General features: G+C 29.8%; 2 protein-coding genes across 2 annotated transcripts in view; one reads left to right on the top strand and one right to left on the bottom strand.

Annotated features, from left to right (window-relative positions):
• LOC110282933 (uncharacterized) overlaps positions 1–26,194 on the top strand; it is a 309,636-nt gene that overhangs the window by 251,458 nt on the left and 31,984 nt on the right. The gene's annotated exons all lie outside the window — the stretch shown is intronic.
• On the bottom strand, positions 248–24,809 carry LOC107445091 (protein scabrous). Its single transcript, XM_016059420.4, has 7 exons — positions 24,335–24,809; positions 19,206–19,253; positions 17,944–18,010; positions 16,443–16,597; positions 12,631–12,858; positions 4,199–4,541; positions 248–1,804 (listed from the first exon to the last, which is right to left on the bottom strand). Exons 1-7 carry the CDS (start codon positions 24,731–24,733, stop codon positions 1,188–1,190), a joined length of 1,857 nt encoding a protein of 618 aa, XP_015914906.1. The 5' UTR covers positions 24,734–24,809; the 3' UTR covers positions 248–1,187.

Genomic DNA, 26,194 nt, shown 5'->3' with positions numbered 1-26,194 from the left:
TATATGTTTATTCAGAGAAAGTACGTTTTTGTGTCTGATTTCGTAACTTAATTAATAGTTAGCACTAATTAATTAGCATATTTGAGGTCACCCCCAGGAACCATTAAGATTGACACTTAGTTCGTGAAAATCGGATCATTAGAACGAAAGTTATTCAGGGTGATATCTTTTTTTTTTTTGCGGACTGTACATTGTCTAGAGTTAGATTAAATTGATTATGACACAAAACTAAGAAATAGGTGTGACATTTACAAAGGACGATTTTTCCAGCACATCAATAACTTACAACAACAAACAGCCAATCTATGAATGTAACTCTCAGGTATACATTTCATTTGAAAAAACATCAATAAGATTATCACAAAAACAACACCATAAATGTATTACTTTACTTGTCTATTACTAATTAATATTTTCTGTTCCTATGTTTTATTTTATTCACTGTACAGATGATCATCCAGTTATTAGCTATAAAACAACAACCTTTTTTCTCTTTGAATACCTATTCAAAACCAAGGTTATCATTTGAGTTTATGATTGTGGTTTAAATCTTAGAAAATAGTACATAGATTTTTTGTTTCAGTATCCATGAAGACATCAAAATAACATAAAAAAAATATTAACAGTGCTACGTTAATATGCCGCACAATGAAATGTAATTCAGCTCAGAAATGGGATTTGCATTTTGCTACTTTCTAAATAACACAAAAAAATGTATTTGGTCTGGGATCACTAAGTTCTGCATTTTAAAAATTATCTATATAAAACCTTCTATTTACATTCCTTTATAATATAATTTATAATACAACTAGTTTTTGAAACAAAAACTCATTGTTTTTTTGAAGAGTAGCAGAGTTTTCGAAATGTTTTATCGAATTTGTTCCAACGTGCCAAAATTAGCTACACGCTAATATAACAACTGATTTAGTCTATTACTAATAAATTAATCATAATACAAAAATATCTGAGCTTAAAGTCTACACTTATTAGTCACTATAATGCCCAAAATAATTTTTTAAACAGTGAACAAAACTTTTTTTTTGAAAAATTCATAGTTTAGAAGGAATAAGACGTGTAAGTTAGAAATACCTTTAAAAAATATAAACGTAATCAAATTCACAATATCTGAAGTGAAGATTTGCTGGCAGCAAATTTATTTTTCACTAAGCTTCGTGATTATGTGAAAATCATTCACGAGTTAATTTCTTTATAACTGAAAATGGAGCAATTTTCATTTCAACCCGTTGCAATTGCAGCCAGTCGTGACTACGTTCATCATACCACGTCATTCCCAAAGGATACCGCCCATTCAAATCAGCTCTGTGACAATGCTGGTACCACCATCCCCCTGTATGATGTACCGCGCAATGGGCACTTGATGCATCATTATCCCTGTCATGGGTACTGAACCCCATTCCAGAGTGGTGGCTAAAGGAATCAGTCGCGTTCCCAGAATACTCTCCTAGTTCCAATGAATACAAATCTGATTCAGATTTCACGTGAAATCTGTCATATTCTGCATACCAATATCTTCCAAAAAGATCCCACATGTCAATATGGAGTACCACATCTGAAGGAGATGTTAGATGATGGAGAACTTCATTACCGATCCAGAATTCTTCTGCTGGATGACCAAAGCCCCGTTTGTATTCTGTCCAGTTTTTGAAGAAGTTTAAACTTCCATCCATTCTTCTCTGAATTACGAGCCAGGACCTACCTCCTTCGTTCATATTGCAATAAACTTCCACAGGCGCTGAGTGAGCTTGAATCAAAATAAGGCCACTTCGTTTAACTGTTGAACAATCTGAAAGATTTAGTAAATATAATTCAATTGTTTTTTAACTATATACATTTTGCTCTCAAATATTAAGTGTTAAACGATTTCAAGTGTACGTCAATATACTGAAATCTCACGAAATGCCAATGATTTGAAAACTCAATAAAAAGAAAAGCATACCAAGATAGAAATGTACGAATTTATGCATTCTGTTTTAGTTCCAAACTTCAGCTTGTCAATAGATGGAACTGCAAACTGAATGAAACAACAAAGCAATGTTTTCAAAATAGCTACCATTTGTAACAGAAATTTTGGTATTGTTTGTATAACCTGTGTGGATGTTACAGTTGCAATACTTTGGCATGTAGCGGAAACTTTTGTTTGATCGTTTTTGAATCAGTAGTGTCATCTATTGTTGAAACTTGTAACTAATTTTTAAATATGGCGAGAATGTATCGCTTGTAATGTAAGCACAACTTAGAAAACCGTGCAATTTTTTCAATTTCTGATTTCCTTCAATTGAGTTTTCGTATAGCTGGCCATATTGGGTACAAACTGTTTTAGCAATAAATTTGTTATAACTATATACCTTTAATTTCAAGTGTTATTTTTAAAAAATTAATAAGCAAAACTGTGTGTGATCTCTAATAAATCTCAATCGAATCATAAAGGGAATCGTTGTCTAAGATCATACAAGATCTTTGATAATATTTACAAATCAAAATTTTAAACGGTACTTTTAAATGGTAAAAGGAAAAAAAGTGCATAAAAAATTAAATTCAATATACAAGGTGTTTATAAAGTTCCGGACCCATTTTGATGTTTAATAACTCATAAAATAATAAAGACAGATTAAAATTAATAACATAAATGGTTAGATAGACTCAAAAAGTTTCATGACCCTTGTCAATGAACTTCCACGTATGCCCCCTTCGTCGCACGGAGAATATTCGTCGCACGGAGAGCACAAATGATTTTGACGTTGAGCGTGTCAGGCAGACATTTTTAGACAATCCTAGAAGATCTGTGAGATCAGCGGCAAGAGAATTGAATATGCCAATTTCGACGGTGTACAAGGTTATTAAGAAACAATTAAGACTGCATACATACAAAGTTCTAATTGTTCAAGGTTTGGAACCGGACGATAGACCTAGGACGATGGCGTTTGCAACAGATATGGTAGGAAGGATAGAAGATGATGCTGATTTTCTGACGCGCATAATGTTCTCCGACGAAGCATCCTTTCATGTTTCTGGCATTGTTAATCGCCATAATGTGTGCATATGGGGATCTGAAAACCCCCGTGAATACCGTGAGACACAAAGGGATTTCCCAAAGGTTAATGTGTGGTGTGGACTAATGCACGACCGAGTCATTGGGCCTTTCTTTTTTACAGAAAAGACTGTCTCATCAGTCGTATACTTAGACATATTGGAAAACTTCGTATTTCCACAACTATTAGAGCTTTAGCCACATGTCTTTTTGCAACAAGATGGTGCACCACCTCATTGGGGTATCATCGTTCGTCGTTCTTTGAATGACCATTTTCCAGGAAGATGGATTGGGCGAGGAGGTCCAATTCCTTGGCCACCCAGATCACCTGATATAACTCCGCTGGACTTTTTTCCTTGGGGATTTATAAAGGACAATGTTTACAGGAGGATCGTGTCGAACATTGATGAACTAAAAGCCAGAATTACAACCGCAATAGCCTCTGTGGATGCCGACATGCTTGCCGCTTCCTGGCGTGAAATTGACTATCGACTTGATATTCTCTGTGCGACGAAGGGGGCACACGTGGAAGTTCATTGACAAGGATCATGAAACTTTTTGAGTCTATCTAACCATTTATGTTATTAATTTTAATCTATCTTTATTATATTATGAGTTATTAAACATCAAAATGGGTCCGGGACTTTATAAACACCCTGTATTATATTGATATTTTTCGTTTTTTAAAAAAAATCTTAATAATCTAGTAAATCCCAAATGATAGTAAATTGGAAATAATGTAGAATAATATTTTTCGATTAAGCAATAATTCTAGTATACTTACTTTGCATAACTTATATATTAATTACATTACAATCTTTGTTAAAGGACTTAAATTTATAAAAGTAATCTCTATTTAAAAATTCAACCTTCTGTTATAATTTTCCTTCCTCAAAAATTAATAAGGAGTGACATTATTCATAAAAAATATTTCTTTGAATTACCCTACCAAAAACCATTTCTTGCCGAAATGGGGCAAGTTTCTATCAAATGGCCTGAATTCTACATTCTTAAATGAATAGTTGATACAAAATTCTTCAAGATTCTAAATGTTACAAAATTTCAATTGTCAAATCAAAATAAGATGGAATAAATTGATATATTTGGATATTGTAATAGTTGAAATTCTAATTATTATAAAAAACCAACCTTTCGGAAGTTTGTGAATGAATCTTTTTAGGTATGTTTGAAATTCGTGTAACTCCTCTTTCATAGCATCTACCTTTCCAGATGTATTGGAAACAGCATCCTGAAAATTATACATGGTAGTTTTCACTGTACTGCGATAAATATCAGCTTGCCTTGACCAAGAATCCAACCTCATGTTAGTTTGTACTAATCGCACCTCCAAATTCTGGAGTCTTAACTGATTCTTTGTTGTGGTCCCATCTTTGTGGCATTGCTGGAGGGACATGTTGGTAGCCATCAGTTCCAAAGACAAAAACTGCTGACTTTGATTACGAAGCAAAACTTTCGTTTGCTCCAAATCCGTCTGAAATTATTTTTTTTTTTCAAATTCAATATTACAATGTAAACTATTATAGAAAAATAACTACACTTTTCTGTCATTTCATATACATAATGTTTCGAAATTCAATTGTTATATTCAGAAGTGCAATGAAAGGAATAAGTAAGAGACAAAACTTACCATACACTGCAAAAACATTTAATGTATCAGAATATCAAAAATGGTGACAATTAAATTACTTCAAATTGGTGTTCTACTAAATCAAAATCTAATGTTAGTAACTTTCGCTATGAAGAAAGCACCTAGAATGTTCTTTTACAGTTAGTGTAAAGTAGCCTATCACCAATCACCACGTTTGTTATTTAGTAACAAAAAACTTTTTAATTGCAGTAAGATATGATACACATAAGAATTAGTAAAGTTGCTTTTTGTGAGACAATATAAAGTAAGAATCAGTAATTTAGGTTGCATAAATATACTAATTCTTAAAATAAGATGAGTTAGTAAATCAAGCATACACATAGCAAAGATAATAATTAGATGAATTCGAACAAAACTTAACAGAGAAAGAGTGGATAGAAATTATTCATTATAAAATTATAATTATAAATTATACAGAGACTTAAAAATTTAAAAAATAATTATCCTTATTACTTAATTAAAAGCATACATAATTTTAACAGCAAACTTTATTTCCCGCAAATAAAAAGCAACATTGAAGACAGCCGCAAACAAGATTGTAAGCAATTATAGAAGAAATCAAAACGCGCCAACATTAGAATTTTCGGAAGCAAAAATAATTAACCTATGGCGCAAAGGCGAGTGATTCTTAGTGTAAACTTCATTTTCGGTGTTAAGTCTTTCCATACACCCTTTAAATTCTAAACTCATGTTTGTGAAAGTTGCAACACCATGAAGAAATCGTCATAATTAAATGAAATTTAATACACAGTTGAGTGGTCATGGTACAAATAAATGATTAAACTTTCAAAGCAAATAAATAATAACAAGAGATCAAAATCAGTATTTTGTGTAGCCACCACGCTCCGCAATAAGTGCTGCTACACGACGTGGCATGGAGTCAAGCAAATTTTGAATGTCTGTCTGAGGAAGGGCATTCCATATTATTTGTATGCGTACCCAAAGTTCGTCTGTAGAAGCAACAGGACGAGGATCACGAGCGAGACACCGACCAACGAAATCCTACACATTTTCAATCAGCGACATATCCAAGGAATACGCAGGCCAAGGAAGAAGCTGTACCAGCCGCGATGCAAAAAAAGGATTGAACAGTCCTAGCAATATGAGGGCGGGCATTATCCTGTTGAAATACAGCGCCGGGCAAGGCTTGAAGGAATGGAACAGCTTGGAGCTGTAGAACTTCACTGATGTACCGATTGCTGTTGTACTCACTGATGTACAGATTACCCAGAATTAGTAACAATTGAGATCGTCCATGATATGCTATGGCACCCCAGACCATAACTCCGGGCTTCGTCCACTGTGGCGTTCGATAACGCACTCCGGAAGGTGGCGTTCAAGGGCATGGCATCTGACACGAATACGGCCATCATGGTACCACAAATTAAAGCGGGATTCGTCAGAAAACACGACACGCTGCCAATCAGCAAGCCAGTCCCTATGCTGGTTGGCCCATTGTAGCCGCAGGCGGTGATGCCTTAGCGTGAGGGGGATCCTGTATTAAAGAGTCCTTGCGCACAGTCCACGATGCAGCAGACGTCAACGAATTGATGAAGCACACAATAAAACACCTGCAGCTATTGACCACTGTGCTGCCAGTTGTCTAGAGGGTGCCGTACGGTCCGTCAACGCCATGCGGACCAGGTGTCTATCATCGCGAGCTGACGTGACATTTCGAGGTCCACTCCCAAATTTCCGAGTTGTCTAACACTCGTCCGTCCACTGCTTCCGAACACGCATCACTGTGTTGCTGTTACGCTGCACACGAGCGGCTACTGCACGATAAGACAATCCAGCCTCACGAAGGCCGATGATTCTCCCCGTTCAAACTCCGTACGTTGTTGAAATCTCGCTCTCTTTCGTCGAAGAGACGTAAGTAACGACAGAGCTAACGTTTACCACAAGCAGATAACCACCGATAACCATACACGCCTCGCTACAGCCGTCTATTTATTCGGATCCATCCGCCGTTCAGAGGGCGCTGCTCAGCATACGCATGCGCTACGGATCTGAAATTCTAAACATTTGCATATTGACCACTACTTTGCGTTTCTTGAAAATTTCATCTCACTCGCAAAAGTCCTTCATGGTGTTGCAATTTTCACAAACATGAGTTTATATGAAGGACGCTCGATTGGCGTTAACTTTAAAAAAGCTGCTCCTTCGCACAACTTTTAGAGTTGTTCAACATCGAATCCGAAGTAATATTATACCACAGTTATTGAGTGTAGAATTTTTGTTCGCAAACTGAGAAGGTGAAATCTACAAAACTCCCATGCAGATTTTGAGGTCATGCTGGAATATTAATACTAAATATAATAAAAACTTCCCAATTTTAAAAAGAAAAGATTTATTTGATTAATTATTGATCAAATTGGGAAGTGATACCCACTGACTTCATTGCACAATCTATAAGGATTCCCCGACTCAAAGATGTCAAATGTGCTGCTGATGCCTGTCAAAACGACGGCAATCCACATTATGAGATCATTTGGCGTATTTCTATAGTATAACAAATACTAGTGATTTAAGGTGACCCCGTTGGAAAAAAACGCTTTAATTGAGATCCGATGAGAGTGAAGGTCATGCAACGGATCCATCGTTTTTAGGGATCTTCACCATCTGAACGTGATATGTGACTCTATATTCAATAGTAAGTTTTCAACCACTTGTTACTTTTTACCACTCTTCTGAATTTGTCAGTCAAATTTTGGAGCGATACACATTTAAGTCAAGAACTACCTATTAATTTTAAAAAAGAATGGAGTTATATATCATTACAACAGTGTCTAGACACACTAAAATGGCCATTGCCTGAAATCACGAACAGTGTCATATTATTAAAAAATTAAGAGTGTTCGTTTATACCTCAAAAATCAGTACGCGGTATGTCAAATAAGAGAATTATAAATTTTAAAGCATCTGTGGTTTAGTGCATATTTGCACTTTGTGAGCAGTAATGCTAAAAAAAATACTTTTGTAAAATTTTAGGACAATTTCATATACTGTGATGTGAAAAAATAGTTTCAGTAAAAAAACTGATTTTCACAAGGTACCTTTATTTGCGTTGTCTTAAGCATTGATTGTTCAATATTAATATACACTACTTGCCTTTTCGTACAAAATTAGTGATCCTCACTTTTATTTAAATTCCCTTCGTCTCTCACTATTTTAAAACATTTAAACGCTAACTTCTGAAATTTTTATCACCAAGCAAATTCATTAATTAGCACATATCCACTTTACTATACCTAAACACACCTTTTATGACTAAATCTACTGTCTCAACTCTTCGTTTATTATCATAGTAAAGGAGAAAAAACAGATTTTAATACGCATTCGGAATAACTAAACTCATTTGAAAGTAACTGTTCTTGCAAAAACAAAGAAATCTTGACTTAAAAACTGAAGTTGCAGTAAAAAAAAAGCTTTTGCATTATGCAACATTTTCCGTAGAATAAACTAAATTTGAGAAGCCTTGTGATTTTGCATTGCTTGATTTCAATCTTTATCTAATCTGAATCTGAGGGAATCGAAACTATGTGTTGACAGTCTAGATTCTGAATCAGACCCATCATTATCTTATTTTAGAGTGCATTTTGCAGAATTTTCTGCTATTCGCGAAAACAAATGAGCAAACTTTCAACTTGTTTATCAATTGTCAAAACAGAGCATGAAGAATTTATAAAAAATTTCATTATGAAAACATTAATAGATACTTAATAAATAAAAACCAATGATTAGATATTTTAATTAAGATATTTAACACATTTTTTAATTAAATAGCTTTAAAAACCATTTGAACAAAAAATACCTCAAAATTATTTATGATAAAATTAATTTAACACTATCATAGCTAATTTTGCTTCTCGATACAACAATCAGCAAATTAGTGTTTGTTTTAATATATTTTAGATTTGTTTTCTCCCCAAAGGAAAACTATACGAAAGAAATCTAAGGCACATTAAACAGTTATGAACACAAAAATACTTAAAATTGTATGGTTAATTAATTTTTCAGTTTCATCATTAATATGTAATTTCTTTCTTTTTTTTCGATTAAACAATCACCAAATAAGTGTTTATTTTAATATGTCTTTAATTTGTTTTTTTTTTTCATCAAAGCAAAACTGCGAAACAAATCTAAGACATTTTGAATAGTTATAAACATGAAAATGCATTAAAAAATCTATGGTTAAGTAAAATTGGCAATTTTATCATTGATCATCAGGATATAATTTGTTTTGTCTTTCGGTTAATCAAATTAGTAAATATCTATGTGTTTTAATGTGTCTTATTTTGGATTCGACTCAAGAGTAAAAATAATTATTTGATTAATCAGAGTCAAGATAAAATTAAAAATTGTCAAAGTCGACTTTATTTGCTTAAGAAAAGCCCTTAAAGGCAATATCGAGAATGCACGTTTTTCTATTTATTATATTTCAGTTCCACTTTTGCACAAATTAATCTCTAAAGTTAATCTGAAATTTTGATGTTATCCTCTTTTTTTTACTGGATTTTTATTTTTCCAATTAAAGACTATATTTTTAACAAATATTCAAAATATAGACGAAAAGATAGGTATGGTCAGGGGGGGGGAATGGGTACATAGGGTGAAGTGGATACATGTTAAAAAACATCTATTTTCTCCTCTTAAATTGAGATAATTAGTTTAGTATTTTATAGACATTTACTAAGATTGCGACAAGCATTTTTATTCCAGTCTCAGAAACTGATAAAAAATTAAATGTTTACAAACTATTTGTTCATGATAAACCTATACAGTATGCTAGTTTCAGCTGTTGATGAACTTTTTTCTAATATACTTAAAAACTAGGCAAAAAATGTTAGTTTTAGTTCAAACTGGTAGAGGGACATCTAAAGAATAGATTTGCATAGAAATTGAAGAATAAATTTCAAAATTCTATTTACTATATGTATCGTTTTCTGAGGAGGGGTGAAGAGGATATATGGTTAGGTTTAGCTATAAGTGTTGTATGATAGGGGTTTTTTTACTTCAGTGTTAGCTTTAGTGTTAAACGCTGTTTAACAATTTAAATGTCTTTAAGAAAAGACATAGGTTGCAAAAATATAAGACTTTTAGTATTGCTTTGTACAAGGAAGAAATTGCATGGACTGATCCTATAGGAGCAGATTATCTCGAGGAGCAGCTTTTGAAACGCCATGGGATTAAGGTGAACTTTTCCCGCAGCGACACCTGTCAGCTGAGTTTCCGAAGTGCAACTGTATTCAACAAAAAGTAATGGCAACGTGGGAGTGAGAGACTCCTTTTCCCCCTTTTTCGAGAAGATTCATTCGATTTCTTTGTGGGCCCCCTGATGTACGTCTGTGCATCAGGGAGGCGTGGAGTCTGATTTTTAGAAGAAATTGATGACGATTTTTTGAGCATGATACAAATCCATTTACATCTATAAAATTGTTCTATAATTTTTAATTTGTGGCCTGTGTGGCTGTAGATAGTGATGTTTTGCATTTATACGTTTTTTAATTTTTTTAAAAAAAAGAGTGCTGTCTAACAAATAAAATGTGGTGAGTTTACAAATTTCTGTATTTTTGTTTTATCTGTCTCATGTGTTTTTTAACTCTAGGCAATCCATTCCTTTTCAGCTATTTATTTTTCTTTCAGGTTATTGCGACAACGCAAATTTTTTTAAATTATACTTTTGGCCATGTTTCGAATTAAGATGATACGTATCCGTTTACAGGATATTGTTATTCTAGTAATTTGTAATTGTTTCTTCTAAATTAATTCTTAATGGTTCATTTTAAATTAATCATTGGTTTTATTTATTAAACCTTTTTCCCTAAGCCATTAAGAACACACGTTATTATTTAGTAGGAATCTAATGATCCATATTTTATAATGAAATAGTCAAAAAAATGATTTATTTATTTGATTACAGCCCTACATAGTAATTTTAACACTGAAAAAAAAATTTGTTTCAAATTTCATTTATAAAAGAGAAAAAAGATGAGGGGATAGCAATATTACAGACATATTATACAGTTAAAATTTCCGAAATAGCATAACGAACTTAGTGTCTATATTTAAAGGTATAGATGAGTTTTAATTTCTGCCTTCATATGGTAGTTTTCTCATGAAAAACAAAAAAAATTGCATAAAAATACTTATCTGCTATGAATAGTAAAAGCACTTTAAGTTACCACTCTAGATATAAATTTTTACACTCTAATTTATACTTCAAGCAAACCAAAGCAAATACAGTTTTTTTTTGCTTTTGGAGGAAATTGTATTAAATTAAACGAAATATACTGTATCCGAAGTAAAAATCTAATTTTGTTAGCCATTAACTCTTTAATTTAATAATACGGAAAAAATATTTTTTACTATTTATTTTTTAAATAAAATAAGGGTAGATTTATTTCGGAGTATTTCTATTTCTAAAATAATATTTACATAGGTTATTTAGTGCAATTTTAGTAAATTTAGAACTAGGGTAAACTAACCAGTGAAGGAACACTTAAGCTTCGCTTGCCTTTTAAAAAATCATATTAATTTCAAAATTCGTAATTTTAGTTAAATGACAGTGTCAACATATTTGTTACTAATTGCAAATTATGTAAAAAAATTGTAGAGAACTTACATAATATTGTTTTAAAGTTTTGGAGGTTCAAATAACAAGTAGTAAGAAGACCAAGTGAAGGAACAGCTCTTACCAGTGAATGAACACCCAGTAAAGGAACACTTAATTTTGGTTATTTTTTAATGCTCTTTATGAATTTATAAGCCATACAAGTATTTAAAAACAAGCCTATTCTTGAAATTATAACATATAAATGCTTGGAAAATGTTAACTTCCTTTTGTAATCATGAATTGAAAATTAAAGTGTCAGCATATTAACACATACAATTCATTCACTGGGAAATCTATGCCCAGTAAAGGAATATGCCTGTTTCCTCACTGGTTAGAAGTTGTTTTTCGTAGTTTTTGCATACTTTTGATGCGGAACATCACTAAAGGTACAAGAAAATTAAAATTTATCTTTTATTTTCATTAACTTAGAAAAAAAACCAGTAAAGGAACACTTGTTCCTTCACTGGTTTTTCATCGTTTGGTGATCCAGTGAATAAACACCCCCTTATCTCAGTACTTTATTATGCTATGATGCTTAAAAAAAATAAAACGTAACTTCAATAACTATATTTTGAATTCTCTTTTTCACAGTGAGAAAAATAAAACTATTACATGCAATTAATTCCACTTCAAACATATAAATACAAACACTCACCTTATAATTTTTTCAAAGAAACAAGGTGTTGCAGAGATAATAACAAATTCAAAAATTTTTCCAGAGAAGTCTATTTGACCAGGTAATCCAAAACATTGCTAGATGACTTCCTATTGTTTGGCAGTAAGCTATTGTTACCAATCAATCTAAAGAAAAACTTTCAAATTCTTATTTTTAATCAATATATATGAAATGTTCCTTCACTAGGTAGTGTTCCTTCACTGGTTGGTTTACCCTATACCCAGATTACCTGTGTCTGGGGCATCAAAACATATTCTTTTGAATGCATTACTGTAAGAAACAATCAAACAAAATGGATAAATTGTATTTCATATTTAATCTATATGAATCCAATGTATATAAAATGCATCAAAATTTTCTGTAAAACTAATTTAATGGTTTGATTTTACAGCCGCCTTTAAAAGAAGCTTAGTTTTTTACATTTACATAGTGCATTTCACTTGAATTCTTCTCGCAAGACATCAGCACAAATTGTTATAATGACAAGAATATGCGCCATTAATCACAATATTTTCCATACGTTTCAAACCTGTTTCTCTGCTTTTAACCTGTTATTGTTAAAATACCTGATTTTCCCATTGTTTTAAATTTTTTAAACAATTGTTTTTCATGTCAATTACCTGTAAATCTAAGATTTTCTTGTTGTCTGCTGCCCAGTCACGTTCCAGCACGTCGAGAGCTGCTTGGTACTGCGCTGCGTTGAATTCCACTTGTGAAACTTCCTTCCAAACATTTGATAGACTATCCGAGACGTTTTTCATTTGAGTGATTGAAGAATGGAATTCATCTGTCATATTTGTTATTAATTTGTGACATTCTTCAATCAGCTCATTTCGTCCTGATTTTGACTGAAAATTGAAAACAATTATTTTCAATATTAAACAATATACCAAACGACTTATAATTAGTTCGCTGAAGTTGACTGTGTAGTCAACGGTTAGAGTGTTCTAACCTTTGACTACATAGCTGTACAACGATTAGTACAGAGCTAGGACTGTAGAGCTGTACAACGGTTAGTGTGTACTAACCGTTGTACAGCTCAGTTGAATTACTCATTTTTTCTGACAAAATTAAACAAGGCAACAATTACAGCAATTTAAGAAGTCCCTGGAAAATTTGCTTATAATTAAATCGAATTAAATTAACCCCGCCTCTCCCCAATGTGGGGCATCTGAGGAATACTGATATCTCAAAATGAGCACCCGTGCTCTTACAGTATGAGAAAGCAAATAGATTTTGATGAACAAAGAAGGCCTTCAAATAAAACAAACCCAGAGTGACCTTGAGTTGCACGAGTGTAAATATACAGATGTAAAGATGTGATGTCTACAGAGCTCCAAGCTACAACTGGAGAATGTTCCGTAATATAAATTTACAGAAATCTGCTTATAATTAAAAAAGGTTCTCATTCGATCATTTTGTTATTTGAGCGAAAACCTAACAATACAAGTTCGAACCTTGACCATCATACATTTGTTGTTATACGTCTGAAACTGTTACCGCGACGAGCAATATTATCATAACCGAGCATTTATTGTTAACCTTAAACCCGTTTACAGCCCGTGTATTCAATTTACACGAGTATTATTCAACAAACAGTGCTCGAAGAACTGACCACCCTGAATAACGTTTGATCTAATGATCGGATCTTCACGTTCCAGGACTCAATTCTAATAACTCTAGGAGGTGACCTCAAACATGATTATTAATAAGTGCAGACGATATTTCAAGTTACGAAAACAAACGCAAAAATGTGTTTTCTTTCAATAAATCATACCTTTTTTTCAACGGAGTTAGATTTTTGACTACTAAATCTGGGAAATACGGCTCCAATAATTTGATCAGGAGAGCGATTCAAAGTTTGAACAGCTTAATGTCAATTTTACTTTTTGTGTATTCATGTTCAACTCGTTTGTGTATCTCGATAACTTTTTAAACGAATTGAAAACATTTGCACACAGTTATAAAGTTCTTTCATCCAAAGATAATTCCATGCAAAAAATACATTTTAGTAAGTATTTATTATTTTTATTATGTTATTAAAAAGTCGGAAAAAATTTGAATTGTAAGGTATACAATTTTTTACATCATTTTAAAGCGCGTAATTTTCATGGTAAAATGCAAAATTTGAGCGACATAAGTTGAATAGTTCCTGAGAAATCAAATTTTAAACAACTGACTATAGTTTGAAATTCAATTTATCAGAAACTATTCAACCGATTTAGCTCAAATTTTGTATTTTTAAAATTATCTTCTTTAAATTATGCAAATATTGTATACCTTACGATTCAAAATCTTTTTGACCATTTTTAAATAAAATTATAAAAACAAATATTTACTAACATTTATTCTTACTTATCTTCGAATAAACGAATTTTATAATTGTGTGCAAAAATTTTTAAATTTGCTTAAAAAGGTCTCAAGATATGGCAAAATACGCAAAAAGTTAAATTAACTTTAAGGGGTCAAAACTTTGGAGCCCTCTCCTGACCAAACTATTGGAGCCATATTTCCCATGCAGATAAAATAACTGTAGAATAATAATGAATATTTTATAACATTCTGAAGCTTTTTTCTTGAAATTTTTCTTCATTTTGGAAATGAATCTTATTGTAATAATCACCATAGTTTGAGAAATGCTTTAAAAGAAATGTCTTGTATTTTTAATATCAACAGTTTTTTAATCAACTAAAACTTACAGTTTTCAAAAAAAGTAGCAACATATTTTAAGACATGGCCCTTGTTTAAAACTCTACAACTGACCATTGGCAGAATTTTCTAATTTTGCCCTATACTATACGTGAGGCTACTTAGAAATATCGGACAAAGTAATTCAAAATATGTGTTACTGTTTTTAGATGTTTTAAAATCCTTCATTTTACTTCAAACATTTCGAATAGTTTTAGTGTTTAAGTATTTTTCGTTTGAAATTCGTCCTATTCTATTATCAACTAAAGCTTTCTTAATCGTTTCAAGCAATTGTTTTTTTATATTGAAAGAGGGATATGTTAGCACCTAACTAAGTAAAAAAATCATGTTTAGAATGAGCTTAGACTCAACAGTAATGAAATTATACATTCTTTTTCATAGCATATGATCTTTTTTCGCTCCAAGATTTTTATTATTATTATTTCTCAGAAAACATTATGAATTATTCATATTTTGCCTAATGAAAGAAAATGTTTCATTCGCAGGAGAAAAAAACTGTACCTTTGAAAAATAACAACTGAAAAGAATATTTTTAAGTCTCAAAAACCATTGTCTTTTTTAAAAAAATCCAATTCGATTCTAGACAACTTTTTTGACGAAAAACACTTCTTCTTTCGGTTTTATTGTAAGAAATTATGAACGAAAAATCATAATATTTTAAAATATTATATTATCGCTACAGTTAAATGTAATTTGAGAAAAAAAATTATATGTCAAATTAAAAACTAAAAGATTATATATAGCTTTTTTTAACTTTTATAGAAATTAGCTACAGTAATTTTATTTTCTAGCCTATGACAACTATAAAAGTATGCTAGCCTATGATAGCAAAAAAAATCTACAATACACATGGGTTTTTTTCAAAACAAATACCAAGCGTAATTTTTTTTCTTTGTAGAAAATTAAAATGTATCCTAATGCCAAAAATGGTGTAGTTAATCACCATATATTACTCTTAGATCTAGCGTTTAACTAGGCGATGTTCTTTTGCACTACTTGGTGCAAAGTAGCCGTCACCATTTTTTAACACTTAAATTTATAATTACTGTAAGATATGATAAGAAGAGTCAGTAAAGCTACATTGACAATACAATGAAAAGTAAAAATTATAAAATTAGGATGAATCGATGCATTACTTCTTAAAATAAAAGTAATTTGTAAATCAAATATACGGGTTGTACAAAGAGAATATTAAGATGAATTCGAACTAGGCTTAACAGAACGGAAGCGGTTAAAAATTATACTTTATAAAATCATTTAATACTGTTCCCAGAGATTCGAAAATTAAAATAAAATCTTCTATATTACTTAACTGAAAACATACATACATATTTGAAGGCGAACTTTTGTTTCTGTTGCTTTGTTTTGTGTTTAGTTATCACAGTGTAGAAAACAACAGACTCTCATTCTAGATTGCAAACGAACTGCTGGCGATATTCCACTTGACGTTTCATGAATTTTTGATATTCAAAGTTCTCCAACATTGGTATTTTTGCAAGTAAAAATGATTCTCGTATGGTGTGAAAGTGCGAGAGTTTGAAGTAAGATTTTTTAATCTTAGGTGCGTAGATTTAAATTGCACTCTTTAAATTATGTATGAATGCTGAGTTTAGTATTAACTAAAAAGTGTTTCTACACACCATATTTTTTAAGTTGATCAACATTATATTCGGAGAGATATTACCCCACAGTTTTTACAGTGTTAGTTTGGATATATATGTACCTTATTTATTGCCTCTTTGATTGAAAGGAGATTATGATCCATACGTTGCTCCAGTCGTTGCAGCTCAAGATTTTGTTGACTTTTAAATTCTTGAACAGCTTTATCAAGATATATTTTAACATTATCTTCAGTTTTCTTAAGACTTGGCGACGTTTCTGAGAAATAATTTGAGCATAAGATATCACACATTTTGAAAATTGAGTTATAAATGTTTAAAATTGTTTTGAAATCTATGAACTACAATATTGATTCATCGTACAACGTCGCTAAAAGGATCGACTATATGGATATTCAAATTAGAAAGCTGAAGGGGATTGAATTGCACAAGTTGTGTTTTGCATAGGAATCCAAAGTTTATTATCATAAAATTGTTTAATTAAAAAAATTCTAAAAAACTTATTAAATTCAAAGTTTTGTTTCTACTAATTACAACTTAGTAATATAAAATAATTTTCAACCAAAAAAGTCCTTTTATATGTTTTACTGCTTTAAAAATATAACTATATTCACCGGTTCTTTTCTGATTTTTAATTTTAACTTTTGTGTTTATAGTTTAAATCTGTCTTATCTAAGATGCTTTTGAGCTAATTCATCGATAATAAATTAAAAATTCGGTGGGATTTAAATTCTCATTAGATGAAGAATTTCTCCAGATTGAAAGATTATGACACAAATCTTCGTGGGCTATATATCATTAAAGATTGAGTTTCTTTAATCACTACGATAACAATATATTTAAATGTACTTTCATGATAAATCGGAAAAAGTCTTATAGCATCGATATCGAATACACCATTCGATACACAACATCTAATCATTGCTAATGATAATATCGCGATCATTAACAAAGGCTACAAGCATTGAATGTGATATTGTCGTGGTTGTTATCGATAATGATAATTAAATTAAATAATATTGCATGAATATATACCTAATACGTCTCTGAACCGAATTATTGGATACGCCAGTGTTGTTAAATTTTATTTTGGTTTGAAAATTTACAAATTTTTCAAATAAGTTAAATTGATAAAATCGGTATCGGTCGTAAAATATCCACATTTCTTGAAGGCATTTTATGATAATAAAAATTCTGATGTCACCCTGAACTACTCAAAATAAAACTCTTATTATTTAATTCAATTCAATTTAATTTAAAATTATAATGATTTAGGCGAATTGAATACTACTAAAGGGAGCGAAAAGGAAGCAAGAGGCATACAGGAGTCGAATCGTTATAAGTTTTTATTAGAATACGCAGCATTGTTGTGGGCATGCTAATGCAAAAGTAATGAAAATCACCTCTCGTATGCTTCTTGCTCTAACCCATTTCTAAAGCGGCAGACTTTTATTTTTCTATAAGTAACAGAAATACTATTTTTGGACTTTTAATTGCTCGTAATCGCATGTAATTAGTTGAGACATTAAAATGATATGATTCAAACAATGATTTTAAAATGCACATAGAACAACATATAAAATCTTATTAAAATTTTCTTTATACGTGTTGGTATCAAAAAAGCTTCCTCTAAGTCTCCAGAGCCTTCTTCTTTCCATGGATCAATTGAATTCTAAAAAGAATGTATTTTAATAATGAGGAAGGCGGTTATACAAATAAAGGTACCTTTTCATTTTACCGGCGCAAGTAATTTCGGCCTATTTTATCTATTTATATGATTTTAAAAAAAAGAGAAAAATAGTAAGTTTGCATTAGCGGCTTTTCGCCTGCACCGGCAAAATGGAAAAGTATCAAAATATCAATATTTAATAAAAGCATTCAAAACAATAAATATTTCATTAGTCTGTAATTTTTTCCATGTTTTCTCTATATTTCGAGCTTATGTATATATTTATGCAGTTCAATGTATATATGTATATAATTTATATATATATATGCATATAATTTATATGTATATGTATATATGAATATAATTTATATGTATATAATTTATATTTGAACTTATTTAAGTACACCTCTTACTTTTTTTCTGTAACTCAAAATTAGAAAGATTAGTTAAAAATGAGATTTTCTAATAAGAAGAAATTGATTAAGTAATAATAGAAAATGGAAAATCAATTAAAAAATATTGATTAAATAATATTAAATAAACAGAATTTTAGGCCATGGATGAAATTTCACAGATTTCGGCATATCAGACAATATTAAATCACACAACTATATGCAGATAGGCAATTCTTTTGTTGGCTATCTATGTTAAAGCATCTGTCTTTTAAAAGCTCCTAATTCTCTCCGTGATGGAGAATATGTCGTAGTATATTTGACTATGCATATTATGTATGTATATATATTTTTTGAAGTAACTAATCCTTAAAAATGCACTAAGAATACAAAAGATAAAATTTACTTAGCCTTCTGCTTAGTAAAAAATACCACTGGAATAAAGATGCAACTTTAGCTATTGCACTGATCAATATATATATAATTTAAGAAACATTAAAAGCAATTTTTACCACATTTATGAGTTTTTGTCTTCAAAGCTACACATTTCTAAGTCAAAATTGCATTTTCAACTATTATTTGAAGCTTGGGTCTCAAGAGGAAAAAATAACTAGTTAATATAGCAGAACGCAGCATATCGTATTCTTCCGTTTCTCTTAAATTGATTTCTCATTTCGACATGTAACGGTCATTTTCGAGTCATCTGATAATTTTATTTAACTAGTCTATAGAATAAAGAGATTAAAACACTCAAATTAAATTCAGTGAGAAATATTTGTTTTTTTACAAAAAAGAATTAAACTTACTGCCACCACTTCTTCAGTTTTTAATGCAGTTTCATTACACAGCATTGCCTGAAAAATACATTTTTTATCATGGAATTAATTACAATATATTGTATATATCTATAATGATAGAAGGAAAAGTTTGTGTGGATGGGTCTTTCTTATGACTAAAGATCCATTTATTCATGAAATTGGTGCCTCTAATATTATCTGAAACTACATGTTTAATTTTGTTGCGAGTTACGATTTTAAAACATGTTTTTATAACACTAATTTAAAATATACGGTAAATGAAAAAACAAGAATAATAAATTACATGATGAAAGCAAAATTAATGCTGAGAATTGCTTAATTGTAATAAATTTTGGCACTCATGAGTTAGACAAGAGCAGTACTATCATGCCGCGTAATACACGAAGAAAATAAATTCGTATAAAGCTACTATACTGTATGGTAATGACATTTCTTATGATAATAATAAATATAATACTGGTTAAAAAGCCAAAATATATAGTATTTAAGCCATTCATTTAGTAATTTTTCCGTTTATATGGTAATTACCGAAAATTTTAGTTTTTAAAATTATAGTTCTCATTATCACATATTTAAAACTGAAAAGTAAATGTATTTAAAGAAATGGTTTTTATGCCTTACTCTAGGGTATCATGATATAATTACCAAATTCTTACTACATTTACCAAATTTAATCAAGCATCATAAAATTATATTTTATTGTTAATTTTACCAAAATTATTTCCAAAGCGCTTTGATAAAAATTACCGAACCTTTCAGTATTCCCATAGAGCCATAAACATGAAAACTTTTAACGAATTCTGAAAGTTTTGATCATAACTTTTTTCCCATTTTACAAATTTTTAAATTCTGCGAATTTTAATTTTTTTTTCTAAAATTTTTTTTATAAAACTCCTTCTAAGGAGTGATTCGTGGTAACCAACTGAAACTATTCTGCACAGAAAACAATTCCTGATCAAATTACAGTAAAAAGTGCCGACACTCAGGGTGGCGGTACTTTTCACCGTAAAATCCTATTTTATCGGAACATGTTACTGAGTAAAAAATCCGATATACCTTAATTTTTAATTACAGTAAAATCAATGAATCACTCTAATTAAATAAATATTACTGTAAAAATTATGGTATAACATTTCACCGTAAAAAGGAGTTTACCAATGTGCTGGTACTTAATTCCGTAATTTGATTTGGCATTTTTTACAATGTACTGATATTATTAAACTCTTCATTCGCTGCAGTAAATAAAAGCTTACAAATACTCCGATCTTTAAATTCAATAATAACTAATGATAAATATTCTTAATTTTTTTCGAGAGAACATTAGCTGCCATACATAAAACATTTAATGCATAAAACTCTTAATATTTAATGAAATAATAAAAAACTGTAAAGAAATCCTAAAGAAAATCAATCAGAATCCAAATATATATCTTTAAATGTTACTTTTTATTTTTAATTTGCAAAAAAAAACACTATTGCAAAACATATGAAATTAAAAAAAAATTTGAAGCATATGCATATACAGGCTACAATTTATTGAAGCTAAGAATTTTTACGAATTTTTCAGCCAAGATTTTTATGTTGTTTGAAGGCTTTAACTTGGCACCTTAAAATAAATTAACAAATTTTAATATCAATAAACAAAAATATTTACTGGAATTTACAGATCAACTCTATTATGTAGTTTGTTCCATTCATTTACTAAGCGTTAGTATTTAATATGTTAGATATAATTCCTATAACATAGTATCAATTAAGGTGAAAGCATAGGTTACAAGATGTAATTGGAAAAATTTTCTAAAATTGCTTTAGAAAAATATTAACTACATTATAAATATTCAACACATTTTAAAACACTATTTTGGTTACAGAAATAAATCAACAAATTTGTTTAAATTCAGCTTATTGATCATTATACATCATAATATTATAAATTGTTTATAATCCGATATTCAGGTTATGATGTTTTAAAATTCTTCATTCATTAGTCTACAGTTCTGTACAAAATTTAGTAAAAACTATTTTCGACACTCTAAAGAGTCTAGGAAAAAATTCTGGTAAAATTGCTATACTTGTATTAATGACATTTCTGAAGAAAAAAAACTAATTCTGGTTATAAAACTAAAATATACGATATTTAAACCACTCTTTTAGTAATTTTTCCTTAACTGTTTTAAGGAAAATTTGATTTTCTAAATTTCAGTTCTTATTCACACATTTATTAAAAACACAAAACTGAAAAGTAAATTTAACAGAGTGAATACTTTTTATGCCATGCTCTAGGGTATTACAATAAAACTACTGAATTTTATCACATATTATAAAATGTTATTTTATTGTTATTTTTACTAAAACACTTCGATAAAAATTGCCAAGCCTTTTGGTGTTCCCATAGAGCCATAAGCACTTTCGGTAAATTTCACCATTTTCACATTTTGATAGCACTTTTTTGACCATATTCAGTCTAGGGAGCCTTTCTATCTACTCGCTTCGCTCACCGAACTCCACAATTGCTATAATTTTCTCTTTTATTTATTGACGATAAACAAATTTTTAAATCAAAATTAAAAAGTATTCATTTGAATGATTATGTTGCGGTTACACAGATTTGGTTCTACAAATAATGTTCCTGATTCTATTGGAATTATATGTGAACTTAAACACTTTGCTCGGTTACAATAAAAACTCATTTGCTTACTCTAAAAACTCGATATATATTTTTTCCTCAAAGAATACGAAAAAATATTTCAATTTTTTTTTGTCATTTATTATTTTAAATCTGGATAGTTTTACATAAGAGTTACTGCAGATGTAAAAACAGCTTACGTATCTAAATACAACATATAACTTATTATTCCTTAATATTATAGGATTACTCTATAATGTAAGAACACTACTTTCAGTTTTAATCCTTTATCTGCCTTTATTATAATACTCAAGTAGAAAAGCATGAAAATAGAAGGTAATGGCATTAAAAAGGAATTAAAAAATATTAAAGGTAGATACCTTTTTATATGAAAGAAAAATTATCAAACATGTATGCTACATATTAATTTTTCTGATGACTTCCAAAGAAAATTGAAGTATTTTCTTTGTTAATAAAAGAACTAATACCATGTGATTTTTTGGCCAATAATACTACGCCCAAAACAATGAGAAAGAGCAATTTTAGACCATTTTCTTTTTATGTTATATAGAGATACTGAAAAAAGAAACATGCAATTGCATGCAATATAAATAAGAAACTATATTTTTTCTAAAACCAATTTTTCAATGAAACTGAATAGGTGATCTTCTTAACTATTTTTTTCGAAAATCCCCTAAATTTCCCCCTCTAAATAAGAGTCAGGAAGTGCGTTTTTATAGGTCACATGGTTTTTAAAGTAAATGGAAATACAGATGATTCATTCTTATTTCGTATTAAGTACACAATGAATTTACTTCGTTCTTAACACTGAAATGTTATTTCATGGCTAAATATAATTTTTAAGTAATGATAACATGATTATTTGTTAATGTGTTTATCGTAGTTAAGTAGGGCTGTTGAAATAAAAAACAGACTGATAAACACAATTTGTTTATCTGTTGAGTTTCATTAACTATAGAGTATTAAAAATTTAAGGAACGATTCAGAGAAAAATTTACAGGTTTAAAAGAGTAAAATATTTTTAATTTTTAATTAGTATTACAATAATCAAGCAATAATTGATACATTTTTAAACAAAAAAGAATTGAGTAAAAGAATATAGTACATGAAAAGAAAATATAAAATTAAAAATTTGTTAAAAATTTTTCGAGACAGAAAAGTAATCAAGTTAATTATTCTCATTCATATAAAAACAAAACGTATTTCTTTATTTTTACATCCAGAAAAGAAATCATGTAGTGAATTTATGATTTGAATATATTATAAAACTAAAGATTTTATATCGAATTTAATTCCTCAAAGAAATAGAATTTTTTAATCAAATCTTCGGCAGAAAGAAACATAATTCTAAATAATAGATGTTTTTCAGCAGTTTTAAAAATTTGTCATAGGTATTCAGTTTTATTTCTAAATATTCTTTTGAATTGTATTGTTATTAAAATATGATTTTTCACAGTTAAAGCTCTTGCGTGACTGCAGTTTTAATTTTAAAAGCAATTAAAAACTTTATACTTGAAAATTTTATAATCGTAAATAATGTTAAAAATAAAATTCTCGGTACAAATTTTAAATAAAAATAAATTTTAAAAGATTTATTTATAATTAAAAATTCCCTTTATTTAAATAAAATGCTCATAATAAAGTTTTTCCTTAATTATGCGTTACACTTACGTGTGTGTATTTTTAATGAGATTTAATATTTTTCTGACAATATAGTACAATACCAAGTAATATTAATTTTAATATTTATATTACGTACACACGGGGAGAAAAAATTCTGGTAAAATTATAGTACTGTATGGTAATGACATTTCTAAATTTTTAAAAAAGGAAGAAGAAAAATAAATAAATAAGCAGAATTCCAGTTTCAAAAATCAAAATAATCGATATTTAAAACATTCATTTGGTAATTTTTGTAGAGAAGTTTTCCCATTCGAAATTGAAATTCAAATTAGTAACAATTTCAAACAGAAAAATAAATTTAACCGAATAAATTTTTTTTATGCCACCCTATTAGGTATCGTGGTAAATTTCCCAAATTTTAATCACATTTATGAAAATTTTATCACTTATTATAAAACCATATTTAATTGGTACTAATTATAATTACTTAATAATTTTAATTTAGTTTTATACTTAATAATTTTAAATAACGCTGATTAATTTTAATTATAATTCTTTCTTTTAAAACATTTTTAATAATATCCACAATTTTTGATTGTCATGTTTTGTCTAAATCCTATGTATGCTTTAATCTGTTATCAGAAAACGTTCCATAAATTATAAATGTAGGTTAATTTCATTTCTGAATATTTCACGCAATATTAGTTCCACAAGCCAACTTTCTAGCATATAAATCCGAAACTTGTATTTCTGAATAAATCATAATGTTGGAAACAATTAAATAACTAAAACAAATTATGATTAATGAAATTGCCTAAACTCATTAAAACTTCCAAAGTAAACATACCCGGCGAGAAATACTCTTTTGTTCTTCTTGGATAACTTTTACCAATTCATCTAACCGTCGTAATTGTTCGAATCCTTGTTCATGCCTAGCCTGAAGTCCTTCCAACATCGCCTCCACTTTTTCTCTTTTTCGCAGTTCGGTGACTACTTCTCCAATCTCACTATTTAATTCTTCTAGAATATCTCCAAGCCATGCCGGTACAGCATCTGGAACATTTCTTTCCCCACGGACATGCGACAAATTTTTTTCCAGAATTTCGATCCTTTCTCGATCTCGGAACTGCTCACTCCGCATCAGTTCCAATTGATACCGGAGACGCCGGGAAGACCCCCAGCATCCCCGAAGACAGGAAAGCCCCACAACGATCAGTGCAGACACGAGCATCGATAACTTCCACATCTTGGTTCGTCGTCGAAGAAAATGCAGATTAAAATCGTCTGGGGGAAAGGCGGCGTTTTCTAATGATGGAACGAAGGGGAAAGGGTTGCTGAGTTCTTGGTGTAAAAGACCCCCTTTTCCGTTTTTCTGGTGATAAGGAAGTATATCTTGTTGATAATGGGGTGGAGATAAAAGATTAAAAGAAAAGAAAGTCTTATGAATCCTTGGAAACGTTTTGTTTCAAAAAATATCTTGTTTATAACTATTATTTCGTCTAAAATATAGATAACGATTGAGTATAAATTCCCCAAAATTATAACTTTATGAACTAGAAGTATTTTTGTTTATGAATTATTAATAACAAAAATAATAAATTAGAGGTTATTGTTTGCTATGAGCTGTTAGAAATTTTGGTGCATGTTGAACCATTTTTCTTCCAAATTGGCTGCACACTTAATATAGTGCTAAAGAAGCACATTATTGTAGTTCTCAATCTCGATTACACAATATTATAAAAACTTCAAGGTGGTAGTATTAATTTTATTTAGTAAAACTTCATTAGCTTCAAAAATTATTAAGGTGGGAAAAAGTTGATTTTTAAGGAATCAAAAAGAGGTTTTTTCCATTACCTCTATCATATCAATTTTCTCACATCAAGCTCATCTTGCTGCTATTGATTCTTGTTTTATTCATATGAATGCCGACACCCTATTTGAAGACACGAAGACTGTACTTATAGCTCGTGAAAATGCAGTCTGCTGCCATTTATGCCTCACTGCTACCGTGGTTTTTCAAGTTTTGTTTTCCATATTTATTCTCATGTAATTATTTTCTTTTGCAATTTCACGTTTTTTTTTTTAAATCCGATTTCCTTTCCTTATTTACATCTGGAGAGTCTTGAGAATGAGCGCCTATTTTTGAGAGCTAGAAACACGTCGCTTTTTCAACCTTTATAATTTTTTAATCGAATGACATTTTTATACTATTACGAATATCTTTCCATTGCAGCTTCTAGAAATTATTAGTTTCAACAACGATATAACAGGAATGAGACAAAATAGTGGAAACACTTCTATACTAACACAAGTTTTGATGTTTCTCAGAGAAATACTCAAGAGAATCATTTTATAAATTTAGAAATGTTTCGGTTATGTGATTTCTTATACTTTTCAATGCTGTTCAAAGTTTTTGGAGGTTTGAGGGACCGACAATAAATTGCAAACGGAAAATTGTGTTTTTGAACACCCTATGACGAAAAATGAAGGATTAAATTTGTAACTTCTAACAATTATTTTGATTATTATATTCAAGAATTGCACAAAATTTTGTAAACCTTTCTTAGATATTTATGGAATTATGGACATTTTTACAAAAAAATAATTTTTTTGTCATACGCTTTTTTGCTATAAATTTAAAAATATTCAATAAAATTAATCAAAATGTTTGAAGCAATTTAAATTTAATTACAAAATTATTGCTTTA

The sequence above is a fragment of the Parasteatoda tepidariorum genome, chromosome 4 (assembly GCF_043381705.1).
Source record: "Parasteatoda tepidariorum isolate YZ-2023 chromosome 4, CAS_Ptep_4.0, whole genome shotgun sequence".
NCBI lineage: Eukaryota > Metazoa > Arthropoda > Arachnida > Araneae > Theridiidae > Parasteatoda > Parasteatoda tepidariorum.
Note: the sequence above shows the minus strand (reverse complement) of the source record. Positions and strands in the feature narration are given on the sequence as shown.

Coding starts and splice junctions, on each gene's coding strand:
- LOC107445091 (XM_016059420.4), bottom strand. CDS start 24,733: ATGTGGAAGTTATCGATGCTCGTGTCTGCACTGATCGTTGTGGGGCTT. Junction 16,598..17,943: donor AGCTTTTTTGATACCAACAC/GTATAAAGAAAA, acceptor ATTATTTCTCAG/AAACGTCGCCAAGTCTTAAG. Junction 4,542..12,630: donor AGAAAATCTTAGATTTACAG/GTAATTGACATG, acceptor AAATAATTTCAG/ACGGATTTGGAGCAAACGAA.